General features: G+C 40.7%; 1 protein-coding gene across 1 annotated transcript in view; it reads left to right on the forward strand.

The window, feature by feature from the left end:
• The first annotated feature begins 3,111 nt into the window (after positions 1 to 3,111).
• SLC37A1 (solute carrier family 37 member 1) overlaps positions 3,112 to 21,461 on the forward strand; it is a 62,455-nt gene continuing 44,105 nt past the window's right edge. The window contains exons 1-7 of the mRNA XM_065423225.1: positions 3,112 to 3,191; positions 5,177 to 5,258; positions 8,592 to 8,718; positions 12,619 to 12,697; positions 13,897 to 14,032; positions 18,776 to 18,852; positions 21,089 to 21,255. Coding sequence (XP_065279297.1) covers positions 3,136 to 3,191; positions 5,177 to 5,258; positions 8,592 to 8,718; positions 12,619 to 12,697; positions 13,897 to 14,032; positions 18,776 to 18,852; positions 21,089 to 21,255 — 724 coding nt within the window. The 5' untranslated portion in view covers positions 3,112 to 3,135. The remainder of the gene's footprint in view (positions 3,192 to 5,176; positions 5,259 to 8,591; positions 8,719 to 12,618; positions 12,698 to 13,896; positions 14,033 to 18,775; positions 18,853 to 21,088; positions 21,256 to 21,461) is intronic.

Consider the following 21,461-nt stretch of genomic DNA (forward strand, 5'->3'; position numbering starts at 1 on the left):
AGATTTTCATAAAGACCAGGAAGTTCCCCCACCTGTTAAAAAAGAGAAACTTAGATTCTCTCTTTCCTCTGTTGTCAAAATGCTCTTGGAGCAATCATTATGCAGCCAATAATGACTATTCATATTTAAATACCATGTTGTTGATTCATCATGTTGACACTTTGGGAGACTGGGAAGTTGTCACCAATGCAACATTTCAGCTTTACTGGTCATCTCAGACCAATACAAGCTATATTGCTATTCCTGAAGGTTTTGTTTTTTAGGGTTTTTGTTTTTGTTTTGAAATCCCTTATGAGTTAAAACAAAGCATCTTGGGTACCCATATGCCTCATTTGTTTATTAAAAGAGTTTATAAACTAATGAAAATTGCAGTTTAGGGCTAGATTTTGGACTTTGTGTTTGCTTCAGGGAGCGAAAAACTACTTACATCTCTGCATGGTCTATCAGGACCTTGGGCCCAAGCATTCAGAGGTAAGTGGGTGCTGCATACCTGCTTACTCTATTTCTCCCAGAGTTGGTGGGAGTGGGCAGAACCTTTTCTCCAATCCCCCAATGCACTGGGCAGCACAGCTTAGGCCAGTGTTGAGGGCTATTGCAATTTGCTGCTGGTATAGGCCAGCAGCAAATTACTATACCTTCATGGAGCAAGGAGGAAGCAGGGAGGGGAATTATGCCTCAGATGCCTGTAATGCACAGTGCCTTTGGAGATGATGCAGTGTATGCACAACCCTAGTTCAGTGCTTTGCCTAAAGGCACAATCTAGCCCTTAGAATGCAAATACCATTTCAAAGTTAATTCTACCGTGCCTTCCACAACGCTGTAATAGAATGAGGAGATGGTAAGGTATTCATTTATCCAAGGCCGGATTTAGGGGCAGGTGATCCAGGCGACTGCCTGGGGTGCAGGGCTTGGGACGGCGCCGGGCTCGCAGATTTACAGATCCTAGCATGCAAATTTATCATCTTATATGACAGGGTTAAATCATACATGCAAATCGTGCATCAAAGTCATGAAATAGGCAACAAATGCAATAAAAAATAAGGTATTCAAAAGTTTAACAAATGGAGTGGGGGGCACCAAAGACGTTCCTTGCCTGGGGTGCCATTTGGTCTAGGGTCAGCCTTGCATTTATCTACCATGCTTGAGGTGCCCTTTTCCTGCTATTCAGTTGCTTCTTTTAGGTTAGAAAATTAGGCCCTTAGTGTTACTGAAAACAAAAGACTAAGAAACAAGTTAAAATGTTTTTTTTTCTGATTTGTATATTTACACTTGCTTTAATAAAAAAAGAAAATGATTCATCCGTAAGTTACCTAGTATACTTGCCATTGCCTCTGTAACATACTACTGTCCCTTCCAAAAAATTAAACTAATATTAATACTTAATGATCACATGCTGTCATAGAATGCATATAACTGTTGTTGCTATGGCTACATCTTTGTCACTCTTGTCACAGATTCTCATTTTCTTTCTTTTTTTTTAAAACCACTTCAGACATCTGGTGAACTTGTGGGTGGTTGGGTGGATGGATGGATGTGATGATAAACAATTGAAATTTTTTTCACTGAGAACTTAGGCTGAGATCTGCTCATAAAAACAGAGTTTTGGGGCTTTATGTGGGTGGTGGATAATAAGGTGAAATCAGTCCCTACAAACTAGCATCAGGGTGCTGTGCCACACTTTCCATGCAGCTATTATTTCAGCCTTCTGCACCAGTTATATGAGGCACAGAGTTCTGCTGGAGCCCTGTTGTGTCCTTCGTACCAACCTATGTGGGACTATCATGGAACTATATATAGGAGGTGTGTTGGCATTCCTGTGTAGCTGCTTCAGCAGCAGAACCCTCTGTACAGGGTATAAATTATGTGGCCGGGGGGCCTTGAGTAGGCTGTCCATGCCATGCGTGAATTTCACTCATGAAGAAAGGAAAAGTTAAACTGGGGTCAGGATGAGAAGCTAAGGGAGCAAGTGCACAGCAACAAGAAAAACATATGGCAAGCTAATGGTGAATTCATGGTGAGAGGTGTAATTATTCCGGGGGTGATTAGATTTCTCCATCCCAAAGACTTAAAAACAAAACATCTAAAATAGAGGTATTTAGGTTAGCTTTAGAAAGGTCAGCTTTGATACAGCCGTTACTGTGTTAAATACTGTCTGCTGTTTGGAAGAGCAAAAGCACAGTTCCTATTTGTGCTAAAACAGGAGAATAAAGATTAAAGGAATAAAGCTCACAAATCAATGCCTCTGGCTGCCATGTGACATCTCCTAACAATCCTATCCTAAGACAAGTCCTAGTTATTAGCAATAGTGAGTACTTCAGAATAAGATTTTTCTTTAGCTTACATTCTTTTGCTTGTCTGGGGAGGTCAGTCTCAGTCTTATTACTTATCAGGCTCGGCCAAACATGCCAAGTAGCAGCACGACTAGTACACCATGCAGTACCTGTCATAAAGGTTATTGTGCACCTTTTCCTATTAGAGAAGAGGATCTAAAACAACTATGTTGGGCCAGGAATCGGTAAGTTCCCTATGGCATCAGAAATTTGAGTGCGTCTGATGTTTTAAAATACATCTTTTCCTGGTAGGGAATTGCCCACTTGCAGTCTCTCAGGACCAGAACCAAAATCCAATAAAATCAATGGGATCTTTCCATTGACTTCAGTGGCCTTTAGATCACGTCCTCAATGAAGTCTTTTATCTGTACTGACGTCTTAAAGAAAAACTTATTCAGGCTTGGTACCAACAAGTAAGAAAGGCAGCCTTTAGAAATTTGTAATTTTTTCAGTGGTTTAAGCTATTTCTCCAAAATTTTGATGTCTATAAAGTTGCAGCAGTTTATTTACATTATTGAAAGAGGGAATCACTGATTAAAACTATAATTAAAATGCTAACTTTTCAACATTTTTTTTTTTTTTTGTAAAACAGTTGAGTGAAGAGTTGGCCATTCAAAGTGACTGAAAATATCAAAGAGGAGACCTAAAAGGAGATCTGCTTAGTGTGACATCTCTTCAGAACCGTTCCACAAAGTGCAATTACACGACATTCTGAGCATCTTTGATAAAAAGCCTGACCCTAGGACAATCCTTTTCCAAACATAGCATTTTGTCACCTAAAATCCAGATCCTGGCAGTGAAGTAAATGGCTCAACTTCCCCCTGGAGTTCGCTTCATCGTTTTATTTACAAGAGATCAGTGGTAAGTTTTCAAGTATATCTTACAGACATCCATCTCGGACAATATCAGATTTTATCTGAGAAAGATTATTCCTTTGACTCAGTTTCTCTAACCTTTTATTTCTTGGAATATAAAACAAGTCTTTGTTAAAGAAAATGTTGATTTAATTGCAAAATGAAGAGCATGGCTAAAGATTTTTTAATCAGGAGATTTGACGCTAGTACAGAGTGATATAGGGGTTTGGAATACATTTCCATCACCATTAGTTTTGTACGCTAGAGAATAAGTATTTCTCCTGTTCTACTTCACATATTATGTGCTTGGGGAGGTGAATCACAGCCTTTTATTTTGAGTTGCTTGGTTTATGTCTGTGAAAAAATCAATCTGTTTATCCTGGACCCAGATCTTCTTTCTTCTCCTGGATGATATCATAATTTTATTTGTAACAGTGCCTCGCACAATAGGATCTTGATATTGGTTGATGCTACTGTAAAATAAATAATTAATAACTATATTTGTCCTTGGAAACTAAAATCTGGAAGTCTTTTGACAACTTTTTAATTCTGTTTTGGTCTTGTCAGCTCTTTTTGTGCTTTCAAGGGAGAGAGAGAGAGAGAGAATTTGTTACTCTTATCTTGAAATCACTTGTTTACTGTAACAAAGGAAAGAAATCAGTACTTCCCAATTGAATGATTTTTATCATACACGTCATCTAACAGAGCTTCAAGGCAAGAGTCACTGCAGTTTATTAAATGAAATCTTCAGTAATGGGCATAACAACTGAACACCCCAATGTAAGTTGTTATACCAAAACCCAGATGGTGTGTTTGGGTAGCCTTACTCACAGAGTCTTCTGTGCTGGTTCTACAAGCTAAGCAGGGTTAAACATAGTCAATTCTTGGATAAGAGACCTCCAAGAAAATCCAGGAAATTGTCTGTGCTGGAGGATGTGTTAGCAATTCAGTAACTTGTATGTTTGCCTCTCAATCAGTACTTGACCGATGCCTTTGAATAGCATTAGGGTCTGCTGTATTTCTGGAGGTACCATCCATTAGACAACACCCAAAACTGAAGTCCTGCCCCCTTGTGGTCACTAAGGATCCTGTGGTGGTTTTTGCAGCAGGAGGCATGTTGGCCATGTGTCTTGGCGCAATACCAAGTATACGGTATTTACAGTGTGCTGTGGCTACTTACACATCTATTGGAGATTTAAATGGATACATTCTACTTGTTCATGCTTTTGCTTATATATGCAGACAGACAACTGGATGTAATGTAGGATGCTGAGCTGAAGACATACAGCATGTAACATTGTATAATCTATCAGACCGTATACTTAACAGGTATTGGTAAGCAAAGTAGGAAAAGAATCTACTATAGTATAACAAATCTTTCAAACTACTCTTCTCCATTTAAAAAACTGCACTAATGGTTATAAAGTAGATGTGAATGAAACCATCAGTGTAAAGGCAAGCATTCTCAAACTTTTTTATAGGGTGGATCACATTTCATTGTCATAGGAACACACCTCTCACATTTCCAATCAGATCACATCCATTTGGCAACTACAATTGCTTATGTGGAAAAGCAATAATAGGAAAATAAGTAACATTATTTTTCTTTTGTTTCTCTTTTAATATGCATTAGCAACTGGAAAGAGAGAAGAGCCAGCACCATGTGCTCTGTGAACAACCAGTAGTCCCCACACCCTCGTTTGTGAACCTCTGGGGGTAAAGGTGTCACAGGTGCAAAAATGATGTTTTGCTCTGATGCTGGCTTAAATATAGAAACTATTGAAATTGCTCAAATTTATACCCCAATATACAGTAGTTCGAGTTAATTTAGAGTCTCTTTAGCTTCCAGGGTTTATGATAACATGAAGTGAAAAAAAATGTGAAGAATACTTTGAAATATTTTGTTTTATGTAAGATGGTGGTAAATATAAATCTAGTGATTGAAATCACTTAGAAATATTAAAATAAATACTGATTTTTCTTTTGTTACAGGTGCAGGGCCTTCATTTTTGTTCTTACCTTTTTGTTATATGCTAGTTTCCACTTGTCAAGGAAACCTATTAGTATAGTTAAGGTAAGCAACAATGAATCATTTTGTTTAAATAGCCTCCTAATTTTCTCAAACAGGAAAGTATACTTTTGTGTGTGTGTGTTGTTTTTTTTCAAAGACAGTGTTAAAGTTTAACTCACAATGCTGAAAAACAAGTGCCGATAATTACAGTTGTCGTACCATAGTTCCATGCTATACATTTTTGGTGAGACCACACCTAGAATACTGCACATACTTCTGGTTTTAGGCCCTCACATGAGTTAAGCTAAGTCCATGTGTAAGTGTTTGCAGGATCCAGGCTTGAAATCTTAGAAGAGTTGCTCAGAGCTGAGGAATCTATCGAGACTGAGTAAATTGTGTGCATTAGATCTTCAAAACGATTTTGGTTCTTGGGCAGTACTATGCATGAGCTAGTGCAGTGATGTCAGAGAAATATAATGTATTTCATTTTCACCTTTAGACTTTGGCAGTACATTAACCTGAAGTTATTTCTCATGTATATTTTTAACTTTATTGCTCAACAGCCTATTCATATTAATAAAAAAAAAAAAAAAAAAAAAAAAGCCTTGCTCCATACAGTAAATAAATAGCATTGGACCTGTTATCAGAATGCAAATTGCTTAGATGTGGTTTCATTGTTTACATTTCAAATTGTCAAGTGTTTCATTAACCTTTTGATTTTATTCCCACTAAGAACCTGTTTACACAAGGGATAAAACTGACGTTAGCACCGTTTCTCTGATCTGTATCGACTGGGATCGTCCTATTGAAAACCATGTTATCTTACTTTAGATTATATTTGGTTGGGGTTATAAAATAGCATTTTTTAAAGAGAGCATAGTTCTCAAGAGTGAAATTTCCATCCATACTGCTCTGGAAATCAGTGTTAGATCTACCTATTGGTAGCTTGGCCTTAAGCAGTGTAAGCAGTTACTTGATCTAATTAAAAACTAATAAACTAAGGGTACGTCTACACTACCCGCCGGATTGGCGAGTAGTGATTGATCTATCGCGTCTAGTGTAGACACGATAAATCGATCCCCGATCGCTCTGCCGTCGACTCCGGAACTCCACCACGGCGAGAGGCGGAAACGGAGTCGACGGGGGAGCGGCAGCCGTTGATCCCGCGCCGCGAGGATGCGAAGTAAGTGATTCCAAGTCGATCTAAGATACGTTGACTTCAGCTATGCTATTCTCGTAGCTGAAGTTGCATATCTTAGATCGATCTCCCCCTAGTGTAGACCAGGCCTTAATCTCTTCCTCCCTGTATCTCCTTTGAAGTTTCCTGCAGCTTGATGTGTCAAACTATATTTTCTATTTTTATTTTTTGACTTTGTGGTGTTTTTTTTTTCCATTTTTTTTTTTTTTTAATACTGATCCTTCCAAAAGCTGATTGATTCCCCCCCAAGTCTGTTTCTGCAGTGTCCGTATACAGGGCCACTCAGAGGGGGGGACAAGTGGGGCAATTTGCCCCAGGCCCGCCCCCACAAGAGTTTTCAGGGGCCCCCACGAGAGTTTTCGGCGGGTCTTTGGCAGCAGGTCCTTTAGTGCTGCTGAACACACCCGGAGCGAGTGAAGGACCCACTGCCGAAGACCCGGAGCTTCTTCCGCTCCGGGTCTTCGGTGGCAATTCGGCGGCGCGTCCTTCACTCACTCCAGGACCCGCCGCCGAAGTGCCCCGAAGACCCGGAGCGGAAGGACCCCCGCCGCCGAAGACCCTAGGCCCCCTGAATCCTCTGGGCGGCCCTGTCCGTATATTTTACTGTTCTGATTTCTTTTGGGCGTAATGATACGCAAACTCATGGGCTCCAGTCCTGCAACCTGATCTGTACACGCAGATCCCTACATGTATGTGGAGTCCTGGTTATGTCAGTGGGACTCTTCACAGACCTAGAAGTCTGCTCATGCACATCAGCTTGCAGCATTGGTATGTGCAGTAGTTGTGTGCTTGGGGATGAGGAGACATGTTTAAGTTATAAACTGAAAAATAAAATGTTCTTTGTTGAAGGAAAGGGCATTGCAATGTTCTCAGATGACATAAGGACACATTCTGCCCTTATTCACAGCAATGTAAATCCAGAGTAACTTCACTGAGATTAATTGAGCTATTCCAGATTTACACCTGCATGGCTGAGAACATCACTTACATATGAGCATTTTTAGAAAAATATACCATTACCCCTTTATATATTGTGAACATTGTGAACAGATCATTTTTTTCCTTGGGGAGGGGGGGGAAGGGGTATTCTGCTTCTGTTTGATATGTATGGTATCACGTACCACTGAAGTATGCTTGTTGACTTCTATGGGAGCTGCTGGGCAAACTGGGCCATTTCCCCAGCATGTTGAGTAGTGTGCTGTTGGAGATGCCATCGTTCCAATGAGATGTAAAATCCAAGTCCTGGCCTATTTCTGATCACAAAAGTTCCCATAGCACTTGTAGTGAGAATAGGGGTGTTGAACTCTGCTGTGTCAATCCTGGTAATTACATTTCGCCTACCTAAATTTCCCTTGCAGTTTCAATGGGGTGTGTTTTTTCTCTTCTATCCCTGTCCGAAACTTGGCTGTGCTGCATTATATGGGATGAAATACAATACATTGCCGCTGGTGCTGCAAAGATTGACGCACATGCTTAATGTTGTGCACGCTGACTTTGATAGGACTATTCACAGTACTTAAAGTTAAGCAAGTACATAATTGTTTGCAAGACTGGGACTGTAGTTTTTGTCAGTTTTGGAGCCCAGTCCTGCTCCCAGTAAAGCCAATGGCAAAACTTCCATTGATTTCTAATAGGTGTAGGATTATGTTATTTCAATCTTATACCAGTGTAACTCCCAGCCAAACCTTGTAGGGATCCTTTGGCATTCACAGTGACACAAAACTGCAGCGTAACAGTGGTTAATCAGGCCTAGTGTTCGTAAAGTGTTTTGGGATCTCTCGGTATGAAAAGCACTGTCATTATAATATTGTTACTAGCCTCACATGTGGTGAAGGGTGTTTCATGTATAGAAACTGATCCAAAGCCATTACAATAGATATTAGAGAGATGAAATGAGTGAGATAATCTCTCTTATTGGACCAACCTGAAAAAGAGCTCTGTGTAGCTCTAAAGCTTGTCTCACCAACAGAAGTTGGTTCAGTAAAAGATGTTACCTCACCCACCTTCTCTCTAATATCAGGGCACCAACACAGCTATAACAGCACTGCAAATTAAAAAGGATAGATATACCATTGATTTAAATGGGCTTTGGTTTGGGCCCATAAATAGCTAGATTTGTTAAATTTGCTACTGTATTGTGTATAGCAGGATTCTGTACTGGATGAGTTTTATATTGTCAAATTCTCTTTCTACATTAGGGAGAACTACATAAGCACTGTGCTCCTCCAAGTGAAGTTGAACTCAACTCCTACAAAGAATATGCCATCCAGATTCAGCCTGTTAAAAAGTTATCTAATGAGTCTCAGTGTGGTTGGGAGCCATTTGGTGAGTTCATTTGCATGCTAATTTTGTAATAATGATATTTATACAAGTTTTGTACCTTGTTACTTATCACAGGGATTCTTCCCATGGAAAAACGGGTAGGAGGGGCATGTTTTGTTTTTAATTTAACCTGGCTAATATGTTGTGAGTGTCTCAAATGAGATGAAGCTTTAAATGGCAAGTCTCTTACAAGAACTTCTTTTCCAAATAAATTATGAGTTCAGCTGCTGAAGACTAAACTATTACACCTGGTCTTAAACTTTTTGATGGAACAAATTTCAGTTAGAAAATGCAAATTTGTCAAATCTAATTGTTTCATGGGAATGTGGTGATTCCACATATGTTTGTTATGGAAATATGACATAACTGATCATTTTGGCTTTCTCACTTCATTTCATTTTGACATTTATATTTTATCAAATATATTATATTTTATATGGTCCTGATACTATTGAAACAAAACAATTCAGTGCTTCCAGAATTTCCAGTCAGTGGAAAAAATCAATGTTTTCGAGTTGGAACAAAAACAAATTTTGAAATGTCAGAATTTCCCATGGAATTCTAACCAGCTCTATAAATTGATGCCATGCACATTCCAGAAATGCTGGCACCTTCAAAACAAAGAAAATATGCTCATTTAGAAAACTAAATTGTAATTAAAAGGCTATGTTTTGCTTATTTACAAGTTAATACTGTAATAATTTGAATATAATAACTGAGATTTTGAATAAGTGCTTGATATCTTGTGTTCAGCATCTGATCATAAACAGGGAATGTCAGTAGAATAGAAGATCCTAGTAACTTGATAGCCCACTAGCAAAGGAGAAACTGTTCAATTATTACTAACTAAGGCTGTGATCCTGCACTCTCAGCTATGTGTAGGTAGACCCCTGTGTTATCAAGTGGCCTGGTAACCCACTATACATTTGTAGCTCTGGGACTCTAGGGCATACTCCTGAGCACATACCTCTTGTCGGACACCCTTCCTTAGAAAATGGGGTGCTGCCATCTAGCCATCCTAGACCCTGAAAACCAGTGACTCAGACCCTAGTCACCAGTCTCCCCATCCCCCGTTGCTTACACACACTCAGCGTTCCACCTAGTCCATGGGCACTCTGGGGCTCCTAGTTTAACCCTTTTGGGGACAATGTGGCAGTTAAGCAAGGAGCACAGGTTTACCAGAAGAATTTCTTTACCACAGTGACTTTACTGATAAAGCACTACAGAGCTTCGCAAATGACAGTCCTGAAACACACTCTTCTCTAGTCTGTGCTCACTCCTTCTTTTGAGTCAATGGTTCATCAGCCGTTCAGGCTGAGCAGAGTTCTCCTTTAAATTCTCCTTACACTGCTCTTAAATAGGGCCTCTGCTTGTGTGCCATGTGTCACAGTTTCAGGGAAAATGTACCTGCATATTCTCCCTTTGATATTGCAACCACCTGCAGGCTAGTTGGGGACCATATTGTATGAAGTCTATGAATGGTTTATGTATCACGGTGGGCCAGGGAGTGTATGCAAAGCTCCCCAGAGGGTGGCACTTCTCTGGAGGTGTTTACAGCCTGAGTGATTTGCCTTCATCACCCTTCTACTGCTTTTCATTCCTGGAGGAGCCGGTGGAGTAGCCTGCAATCCCTAGTCTAATGTGATGTAAAAACCATTCATAAAATTACTACAGTATAGTCCCTAACTATACTGGATGCGGTTGCAACATCTGTCACACCACGTGCTCAAACTGGGGCCTGGTCTACACTAGAGAATTAGATTGACCCAGCTACATCGCTCAGGGATGTGAAAAATCTGTACCTCTGAGTGACATAGTTAAGCTGGCCTACGTCCCCATGTAGATAGCACTAGGCCAATGGAAGAATTCTTTTGCTGACCTAGCTACCATCTCTCAGGGAGGTGGATTTACTACAGTGATGGGAGCATCCCTTCAATCGCTGAAGTAAGTTTCTGCACAGAAGAGCTAGAGCAGCACAGCTGCAGTAGTGTTGTAAATGCAGACCTAACCTGAGAATCTCCAGATCCACCAGGCATACTTCCTAACCACCCACGGCCGTCCCCTGTATAGAAAGACCATTGTTCCATGGGATGGTCCAGCAGTTGAGAATCATTCAAAATTGATAGCCCTGGATTGCTGTCAGTGTGATGGTCCTTCAGTGAAACGTCAAACACCTTTCCAGGGCCGGGTAGCTGTTGGGAATGTAGTAAAAAGTCTGTCCCTGGACAGAGTGCAGACTAGTGTTCAACACATGGTACAAACCAGAATTCATAATGAGATACAGACATATCTTACTCTGTCATGCTCTGTGCCTGGGTGAAGCTCCATTAAAGGGCTCTGTGTGGGTGTAGGGTCTGCACACATGGAGTTCAGTGCATGATTGGGGCCTAAAAGGGTATGTGTGTAACATTCTGATAGACTAGGTCCTGAGGGGGTAAAAACACCTTAAACTTTTCTCCTTTCAGAAGCCACTGATTGAAAGTTACTGTTGAGTACAGTGTTATATTCAACAGGTTTCTAAAAATAATTAATTTAAAAGCTGAAAGTTGCAGGAAATTACGTGGTATTGAACACCATTGTTTTCATGACCTTTTTAGCTTGTGTTTCTTTATGAAGTCAGTCTGTCGCCAGGACTAATTTGAGGCCCAAGTAGTAGTGTTCAAAATGAGGACGGACGGGTGGTAACTCTGACAAGTCCTGATTTTTCAAATGGCTGCCTCCTCTTGTGCATGATCATCTGTGACCCCATTTAGAAAAATCTGTGCATGTGCCTAACTTTAAACATATGAATAGTCCTGTTGAAATTGGTGGAGCTACTCAAATGCTTGAAGTTTGACATGCGTTTTAGTCCCTGGCTGAACTGGGCCTGTGTGCAGTTCATAGATTTTGTGCATAAATCCAACACCTGTTTTTTAGCTGAACATTTTCAATCGATAGTCATTCTCCCATCACTGGTCGAGCAACAATGGACATTTTAATTACCATGTCATCTAACCTTACTCCTTTTCATCCAATATGTCAAAATAATGGCCCTGATCCTGAGATTTGTATCTGCATGGATGGCCTCTTGGCATGCAGAGAGCCCCATTGACTCTAGTGGGCTAATAAGAATGGCCATACTGGGTCAAACCGATGGTCCAGCTAGCCCAGTAGCCTGTCTTTTGACTGGGGCAGTGCCAGGTGCTTCAGAGGGAATGAACAGAACAATTAATGAGTGATCCATCCCCTGTAATCCAGTCCCAGCTTCTGGCAGTCAGCGGTTTAGGGACATATGGGCTGCAAGGGCCCACACAAGCAGGTTTGATTACAGGATCAGAGATAACATTGTAATGGAGGGGAAAAAATTGAAGAAATATTTATTTTCTAGCATTAAAGAACAAAGCACAACATCCTTTTTAATTGTATTGTTTTTTTAAAAGTAGTTAGTCTTTGCCAGATGGCTTTTTAAAATTTGCTTCCGCCATCTTGGCAGTTAGGACCTGACATATTTGAAAAGTATATTTTCCTTTTAGGGAATTTTAAATATATTTTTGTAGACTTTTGTGAACTTTGTTCTCTTAGAAGCTTGAAAATACAGTATATTTTGCTAATAAATTTGTGGTTTCCATTTCCAAATGTTTTTATATGAATTGGGTAAGAGGAGATTAAGAATGCTTCGAACAATGTTTTTCTAATATGTAATAGATGAAAACAGAAAATATAGTATTCTTTGGTTAAGTAGAATGCAAAGTGTCAAGAAACTGGCATCCTTTTTTTTTCTGCTAGAAAATTCACTTAGAATTAAAAATGCCTATAGTGTTTTTTTTAAAAGATTTCCAAGACCTGTACATGAAATATATAATAAGGGTTTGAAAGCTATTGATAAACTTATTCCACTGATTTGTTTTGAAAATGTTTTCTTAGACAAGAACAATTACAAACAATTACTGGGAGCCCTGGATTACTCATTTCTGTGTGCTTATGCAGTTGGAATGTATTTGAGGTAATTCCTTTAGACTTTTTTTCATACTTCTTAAATTATTGATTCAGAAGGCTGCACTGCTTCTAATCTGTTAGTCTTAAAGGTGCCACAGGACCCTCTGTTGCTTTTTACAGATTCAGACTAACACGGCTACCCCTCTGATGCTTCTAATCTGTTATCCTTCCCTTTTGGGAAGCTTCTGATGAATGATCACTGAAGAAGGAAGGAGAAATTTGGATTGTCTCACACACACAAAGACCTGGGTTTAGGGCTTGTCTACACTACCGCGCGGGGTCGATCTAAGATACGCAACTTACTTAGATCTACTTACCGGTGTGTCTTCACTGCTGTAAGTCGACAGCTGACGCTCTCCCGTCGACTCTGCTTGTACTTCTCATTCTGGTGGAGTACCGGAGTCGACGGGAGAGCGCTCACCGGTCGATTTATCGTGACACGATAAATCGACCCCCGTTGGATTGATTGCTGCCTGCCGATCTGGCAGGTAGTGTAGACAAGCCTTTAGGCACATTTTTCACAGTGACTATCCTGAAACCCTTACAGAAATTCATAGGAAGGTTAATCCTTCCTATGAATTTGTGTACTCCCTTGAACTGAAATGTATCACAGGTGACAATCTAGCCCATATACATCAATGAGTATGTCTAGATAGCAGCTGCGTAGTTTAATTCCCAGATCTGGTAGACATACACACTGAGACTATCATGATGAAAAACAGCAGTGTGGCTGTGGTGGTGTGGGTGATGGCATATGTTAGCCACCTGAGTACATCCTAGGATCTTGGATAGGATTGTATTCAGGCAGCAAGCCCCAGACACAGCCTGCACTGCCACATCTGTGCTTCTATTTTTAGTGCACTAGCTCAAGCAGGGCTAGCACATGTGTATCTGCATGAGCTGGGAATTACACCTCCCCACTGCTGTGTAGATACACTCAACGTGAAGAATCACGTGGAAAGTAATTCCCATTATGCCCACAGTAAAACCATTCAATTCTCACAATATCAGCATTTGTTATGTAATGCACCAAATATTTATTACTTAATTGCTTGATTTTTAGTTAAAATTTCTGTTGAAACTTGCAGGGAAAACCCTAATAGATCCAGAATTTGAACATCCTCTTTATGCGCTATGAAAGTTTGGTGTGTGAAATGTTTCATGTTTCTTTTAAATGTTTTTTTCTTTACCCCTGTACATTCTCAGTGGTATAATAGGAGAGCGACTGCCTATCCGGTATTATCTAACAGCTGGAATGCTTGCCAGTGGACTCTTCACTGCAATGTTTGGGTTGGGCTATTTCTATAATATACATAGCCTGTGGTTCTACATGATAGCTCAGGTAAGCATACTGTTGTTTGTTTCCCTAGATTCGTTGGCTTTCCATATTTATTTATTTTATTTTCAGATGTGAGTAGCATTTAATGGTTACATGGCGAGATGCATTCCATTCTGGTTTGAATGTAATTCAGTTTTGTAAGAGATTACTTGCCATAGCGTCTCAAGAAAGACATAGTTTTAAAAATAAAGATATGTTTTAAATGAAATAGTTTTTTTTTAAAAAATGAACTGTTTAAAATCCTAGATCATTCACGTGTGTAAACCTAAACGTGAGAAATAATATACCTTTGAGAACAAATACATTTACTTTTACCTGTCTGCTAAGACCTGAGTGTAGGGTGCTGTCTTTTTCTGAGCAGTTTCCTGCACTGGTGAAAAGTGTTCAAGATATTGCCAGCTGGTGCAACAAAAAGCCATGGAGTGGAATTCTCAGAAATCTTGTGGGTCTGATCCAAAGCCTGTTGAAATCTATGGAAAGACTTTGCATTGACGTCGATGGACTTTGGATGAAGCTTTAAGTGAAAGGCAGTGGGACTTGTGCTCCTAAATCATTTAGGGTATGCCTACACTTAGAGCGGGAGATGTTTAATTCCCAGCTCAAGGAGACATACCCATGCTAGCTCTGATCAAGCTAGCATGCTAAAAATTAACTGTAACTGTGGCAGGGCGAGCTGTAAAAGGGGCTAGTTGCCCTGAAGTAGGTACCAGTCTGAGACCAAAGACACGTATTCAAGGCAGTTAGCCCCTCCTACCACTGCTACACTTAGACTACATACTTGTGGTCTCCGACACATACGTAATCGGGGTGTCTTGCTCCTCCCGCTGCCTGAGCTGCCACAGGTACTGTTTATTTTTAGCATGATAGCAGAGGCGTAGCGAGCGCCCTCCGTACCCTCCGACTGGAGGGGGCCCCGCAAGGAAGGGGGCCCCTAAAAGTGGCAAAAAAAATGTAAGGTATAACTAGGTAAGTGACATTTATTGACGCTATTGCACAATCCATGTCGGTTTTACTGACAAAACCGTGAAGTTATTATGATATATCATAATGCTATTGGCTACATCAGTTGTCTGTCGGTCAGTTTCGAATTTTAGTTGGAGCCATTCAAAGAATGTGTATTTGTGTTCATAATGGCGGTCGGCGGATAAATGTTATTAATTTAGTTGTTTAATTTTTTATCGTTTGAAACGATTCGTTTCCAATGCAGAAGCGTGCTTTGTGATGTCTAAGAGAACGTATAAGAGCGGAGCTAGTAAAGGAAAGGCAGCAAAAGATGCCGAGAAGGAACTTGAGAAAATTCCAAAGTTGTCAACGTATTTTGCACTGCAATCCAACGTACAGGTACAGGCACATGAAACGGACAGCGCTAGCAGCGACTAATCGTATCCAGAAGTATCCAGAAGTGCTTCAAGTGAGGTCGAAGGTGAAGCCAGTTGTTCTACCAAACAAACTGTGACAGATATTCCAGCTGCTGCCGGGAAAGAAGTATCTGAATCTGAACCACTGACTGATGATCCAGGAGATTGGCCGTCTATAATATCGGACAGGCAAGTGTGTGACATTGTTGCACGTGGCCCACCGCAGCAGAATGAAAGTTACGAATTTCCATTTAACGAGGAAAGACGGAGGTTCACAAGTACTCATTTCTATCGAACCATGGCAAATGGCGAGAAAATAAGACGTTCATGGTTAACGTACTCAGTTCAGAAAGATGCCATTTTTTGTTTTTGTTGTAAATTATTTGGCACTGGCGACATACCGCTACGTCGTGGAACATCTGCTTGGAAAGCACTGTCAAAAAGACTTCAGCAGCATGAAACAGGCAAAGGTCATCAAGACTGTATGGTGAAATGGTTTGACCTTCGGTCAGGCATAGTAAACCGTACATCTATTGACCAACTCGAATTGCAGGCTTTTCTGAAAGAAAGAGATTTCTGGAGAAATGTTGTCAAACGCATGGTTGATGTCGTTATTTTCTTGTCCGAAAGAAACTTGGCATTTCGAGGAAGTAATGAAAAGCTCGGCGATCCTTCGAATGGCAACTTTTTGGGACTGTTTGAATTGCTTGCAAAGTATGATACTGTCCTCAGCGAACTTTTACAGAGGATTAAGAAGGCAGAGACACATGTTCAGTACCTCAGTCCACAGATCCAAAACGAGCTGATTCAACTTGTTGCCAGTAACATTCAAGAGGCCAACATAGCGCAGCTTAAAAAAGCAAAATATTATTCAGTTATTTTGGACTGTACTCCCAACGTGTCACATGAAGAACAGATGTCTGTGGTGTTACGCTTTGTTGAATGCAACGGTGAAGATGGTGTCAATATTCGTGAAGCGTTTGTTGGTTTTCTTAATGTTCATGATACAACTGGCGAGGGCTTATTGGAAGCGTTTCTTGAAAAGGCAAACAACTTAGGAATAGACATTGCTGACATGAGAGGCCAAGCTTATGATAACGGTGCAAATATGAGAGGAAAGAATAAAGGAGTTCAAGCCCGCATGCTAGAAATAAATGACCGTGCCTTGTATGTACCATGTGGAGCTCACACTTGGAATCTTGTGATCTCAGACGCGGCAAAGTCATCGAAATATGCCGTTGACTTTTTCAGTCTGATTAACAGAATATACGTTATCTTTTCTTCTTCACCTTCACGTTGGGATATACTTCAAGAACATATGCCAATATCTGTTAAAGGGTTATCGGACACTCGTTGGGAGTCGAGAATTGATGCTGTGAAGCCATTGCGTTATCATCTTGAAGAATTGTGCAATGCTTTGTCATCTTTGCGAGAATATGCGCTCGAAAAGAAAGATGGCAATACGGCAACAGAAGCCGGTGCGCTTTTAGACCATGTTACTACGTGGCCTTTTGTTCTGACTGTATACACATGGTACGATATACTATTTCACGTCAATAAAACCAGCAAATTAATTCAGTCACCAGATGTGTCAATTGACGTACTGCAGGCAGAAGTCGGTGCTACAAAGAAGTTTTTGGAAGACTATCGAAATACAGGATATATCTCTGTGGTCACAAATGCACGTGAAATAGCAGAGCATATGGGTATTGAGCAGGTGTTTCCAGAAACCAGGGTGCGACGTAAGAAGAGAATGTTTGATTACGAATGTGCTGATGATTCGAGTCGTCTTTCTGCCGAAGAAAAATTCAAATCGCAGTTCTTTCTTGTTCTCACTGATCAGGCCATATCTTCTGTTTCGTCGCGATTTGACCAACTCGTGGAGTGGTATAAGTTGTTTGGATTTCTGTACAACACTAACAGCCTGAAGCAGTGTCACAGAGAAAATGAACTGGAGAATCACAGCAAAAATTTTGAAAGAAAAATGGGAGACATTGATGCCAATGAACTCATAATGGAATTGAATCGTTTTATTTATGTCATCGAGAAAGAGAGAGGACTTGTCACCGCAAACAATTTTTTAACGTACATATACAAGAACAGCCTTCAGGGGATATATCCGAATCTTTGCATTTGCATCAGAATTCTTCTGACCACACCAGTTACTGTCGCTGGTGCTGAAAGGAGCTTCAGCAGAATGAAACTGATCAAGAATATCCTGCGCTCAACCATGACAGATGACAGGCTTTCTGCGCTTGCAGTTATCTCAGTCGAAAACAAGATTGCCAGATCTCTGGACTATGACGCATTGATTAACCAATTTGCGGAGAACAAGGCTCGAAAGAAGCGCTTTGCGTAAATACGGAATACATGTACACTGTAGGCCTATGTATACATAATATGAACCCTGTATATTGTATAAAATAAATACCGCATTCCAGTTTCTGCATTGTAAGGGGCCCCGCCCGGACATATGTTCGGAGGGGGCCACATTCTTTGTTGCTATGGCCCTGCGTGCTAGCTTGATCAGATCGATCAGAGCTAGCCTGGGTACGTCTCCTTGAGCTGGGAATTATGCCTCCTGCTCGAAGTGTAGGCATACCCCTAGATGCTTTTGAAAATCCCACCCAGAGTTATTAAAGCTGCTTTTGATAGGTAAAGTACAACAGTTTGCCTGAATAAATTTTATTTTGTTTTTTAAACTGTATATTGTAAATGTGAACTATTATGTTATCCTCATGGTATTAGTGACTTGGGATTTTAGGATGGAATCTTCAAGGGAGCCTAAGAGAGTGAAGTGCCCCATTGATGGGAGTCAGGTACCTAACTCCCTTAGTATCCTTCGAAAATCCCAGCCTTAAACAGGTTGTTAAAGAACTTCATTTCAACTTCAACCCTAAGACTGAAATTAGTATATATGAAATTTGTCCCTTCAGTTTATACATCTTTTCTTTTAGTCCTTTTAAATTCTAGGTTCTACATTCTTTCATAATTCTAGGTTCTACATTCTTTTGAGCATTTATTTTCACCCATACATTTCCCTAAACTCCTATTCAAGTGAAAATATTATGAAGTGGTTAGAGCAGTGGGAGTTAAGAGCCCTTAGCACTGTCACATTCCGTGTGATCTTTGGCAAAGCCTGAGACGACAATTTGTGGAGGTTTGCCCTATAAAAAGCTTTGAAATCCTTGGATACAAAGTGCTGTATGTATAAAGTCTTACTTTATTTTTGCTGAATAATGGTGTTTGGGGAAAAATATTAATCTAATATTAATGATAATGTAGGCTTGTTCTTATGCAATTTAGGATCTTCTAAGGAAGCACTTAGCATGAAATTTTGTGTAAGAATTTTCATATTCATAAAATGTTTTTTGAAATATGATTTCAGATAGCTAATGGATTGGTGCAAACCACTGGCTGGCCCAGTGTTGTTACCTGCATTGGCAACTGGTTTGGAAAAGGAAGGTACAAATATACATATTTTTTAAATACTGGGACTATATGTGGGTGGTTTTTAGGCCTCAATACAAAACCTGATGAAGCCAGTGTAAGAACTCCCGTTTAGTTTCAATGATTTTTGAATTAAGCCTTTAAGGAAGATCCTTTAAAAATACGTAATTGCCTGTTTGTCATGCATAGGCAGCATGTGACTCTTGCGTTTGGGGAGGCTGGGTGGGAGTATGAGGAGCTCCCCAGAAGTGTGGGGGGAGGGACCACTGGCGCCCGTACTGTGGCCCCGCTCCACCCAAAGGCCTTGCCCCCACTTGGCCACCTCCTCCTCCTGAGGCCCTGCCTGCACTTACACCCACCCCACCCCAAGACCTCACTCCTACTCCACCTCTTCCCACCCCTGCCCGCTAGGGTTGCCAGGTGTCTGGTTTTCGAAAAGGGACCCTGGCAGCTTCGATCAGCACCGATGACCAGGCCACTAAAAGTCCAGTTGGCGGTGCAGCGGGGCTAAGCCAGGCTTTTTTCACAGTTTTTTCACAGTTTTTATAATACAACTCAAAGTATGAATTTAAAGAGGTTCTATTTGGCAGATGGATTAACAAAAATTTTTGCTGTTTCATAGTGCTCACTTTTTTCGAAGCCAACTTTTTCAGTCCTGCAGTGGGGGATATTTTACTGTTGTTTTGTAACATCATACTGTGTTTCTCCATAGCATTGTGGTAGCTGTACAGTAAATCCATTGGCACCAATGGCAGTTGCACAGAAATAATTCACATTAATGCTACTCTAGGATCTGATGTCCTTATTATAGATGCTACTGTATGATCAGTAAGGGTATGTTACACTACAAGTACCTACAACAGCACAACTGCAGCTCTGCAGCTTCACCGCTTCTGGGCCCAAGAAATGAACACTGACTGGTGGGATCATATCATATAATTAGGGTGACCAGATGTCCCGTTTTTAAAGGGACAGTCCCGTTTTTGGGGACTTTTTCTTATATAGGCACCTATTACCCCCAACTCACGTCCCGTTTTTTCACAGTTGCTATCTGGTAACCCTACATATAATGCAAGCTTGGGATGATGAGCAATGGCTATAGAATTTTCAGATGTGCAAGGCCGCATCCCTGGATCTGTGTGCTGAGCTCACCCCAGCCCTCCTGCACCAGGACACCAAAATGAGAGCTGCACTGATAAGGGAGAAGCGAGTGCCAATCACACTGTGAAAACTTGCAAAGCCAGATTGCTACTGTTCAGTGGGAAATCATTTTGGAGTTGGAAAATCCACTGTGGGGGCCGTTGTCATGCAAGTGTGAAGGACCATTAATTGTTTCCTGCTATGCAGGACTGTACTCTTGGCAGTGTGCAGGACATAGTGGATGGATTTGCAGTAATGGGGTTCCCAAACTGCAGTGGCGCAATAGATGGCACGCATTTTGGCACCACCCCACCTTGCCACAGAGTACATCAACAGAAAGGACTACTTTTCTGTGGTTATTGCAAGCATTGGCGGATCACCGAGGATGCTTCATTAACATCAATGTGGACAGAACGTGCATGATGCTGCTCACATCTTTAAGAACACAGGACTGTTCAGAAAGCTTCAAGCAAGGACTGACTTTCCTGACCTGCAAATTACCATTGGTGATGTTGAAATGCCAATAATGATCCTGTGTGATTCCGCCTACCCTTACATTGACCTAACTTTTGTAGTGTCGACCAGGCTGAATTCTTCCATTGACCTAGCTACAACCTCTCAAGGGGCTGGATTTACTACAATGACAGAAAATCCCCTTCTGTCACTATAGCAAGTGTCTATGCTACGGTGCTGCAGCTGTGCTGCTGTAACAGTTCTAGTGTAGACATAGGTGATTCAAACTAAGCACACATCTTACTTTTTCCTAGTAAAAATGCATCTTTAGGACCTGATCCAAAATCCATTGAAGTTAATGGGGGTCATTCCATGTATTTCAATGGCCTTAATCAGGCTAGTAGGTCTCAATCATGTCAGATTCTGAATAATGCCCATATCCTGCACAAGGAAGCTCTTAGGATACATTCATTAATGTTTAGGTACTTTGAAACGGTCAGGTAAAAGGCAGTAGCATAAAGGGTTATGTACAGTTATAGAGTGATAAGGACTCAAATACTTCAACAGTGCCAAAGATTAACTGCTGTCTGTCATTCTGTATGCTACTTAATAATGTTTATGAGCAGACTAACTAAAATTGGCATCCTTTTGAATGCAGGAGAGGTTTGATCATGGGAATCTGGAATTCTCACACTTCCGTAGGGAATATCTTAGGATCCTTAATTGCTGGTTACTGGGTATCTACCTGCTGGGGTCTGTCTTTTGTGGTTCCTGGTGTTGTTATTGCTTGCCTGGGGATCGTTTGTTTTCTGTTTCTCATTGAACGTAAGTATATATTTCCTTATTTTGATTTTGATTTCTACAAAACTGTGTTGACCATCCTATGCTGGGAACCCGCATTACACAAATTAAAATCCACAATGCAAAATACCTATAAAGGGCTGCTCATACCTAAATAAATAGCCACCAGACACTCGGGTCACATCCTTCCCAGAAGCTACGTGGAGAAAAAGATGGGCTTTTCAGCATGT

Source organism: Emys orbicularis, chromosome 1, assembly GCF_028017835.1.
Source record: "Emys orbicularis isolate rEmyOrb1 chromosome 1, rEmyOrb1.hap1, whole genome shotgun sequence".
NCBI lineage: Eukaryota > Metazoa > Chordata > Testudines > Emydidae > Emys > Emys orbicularis.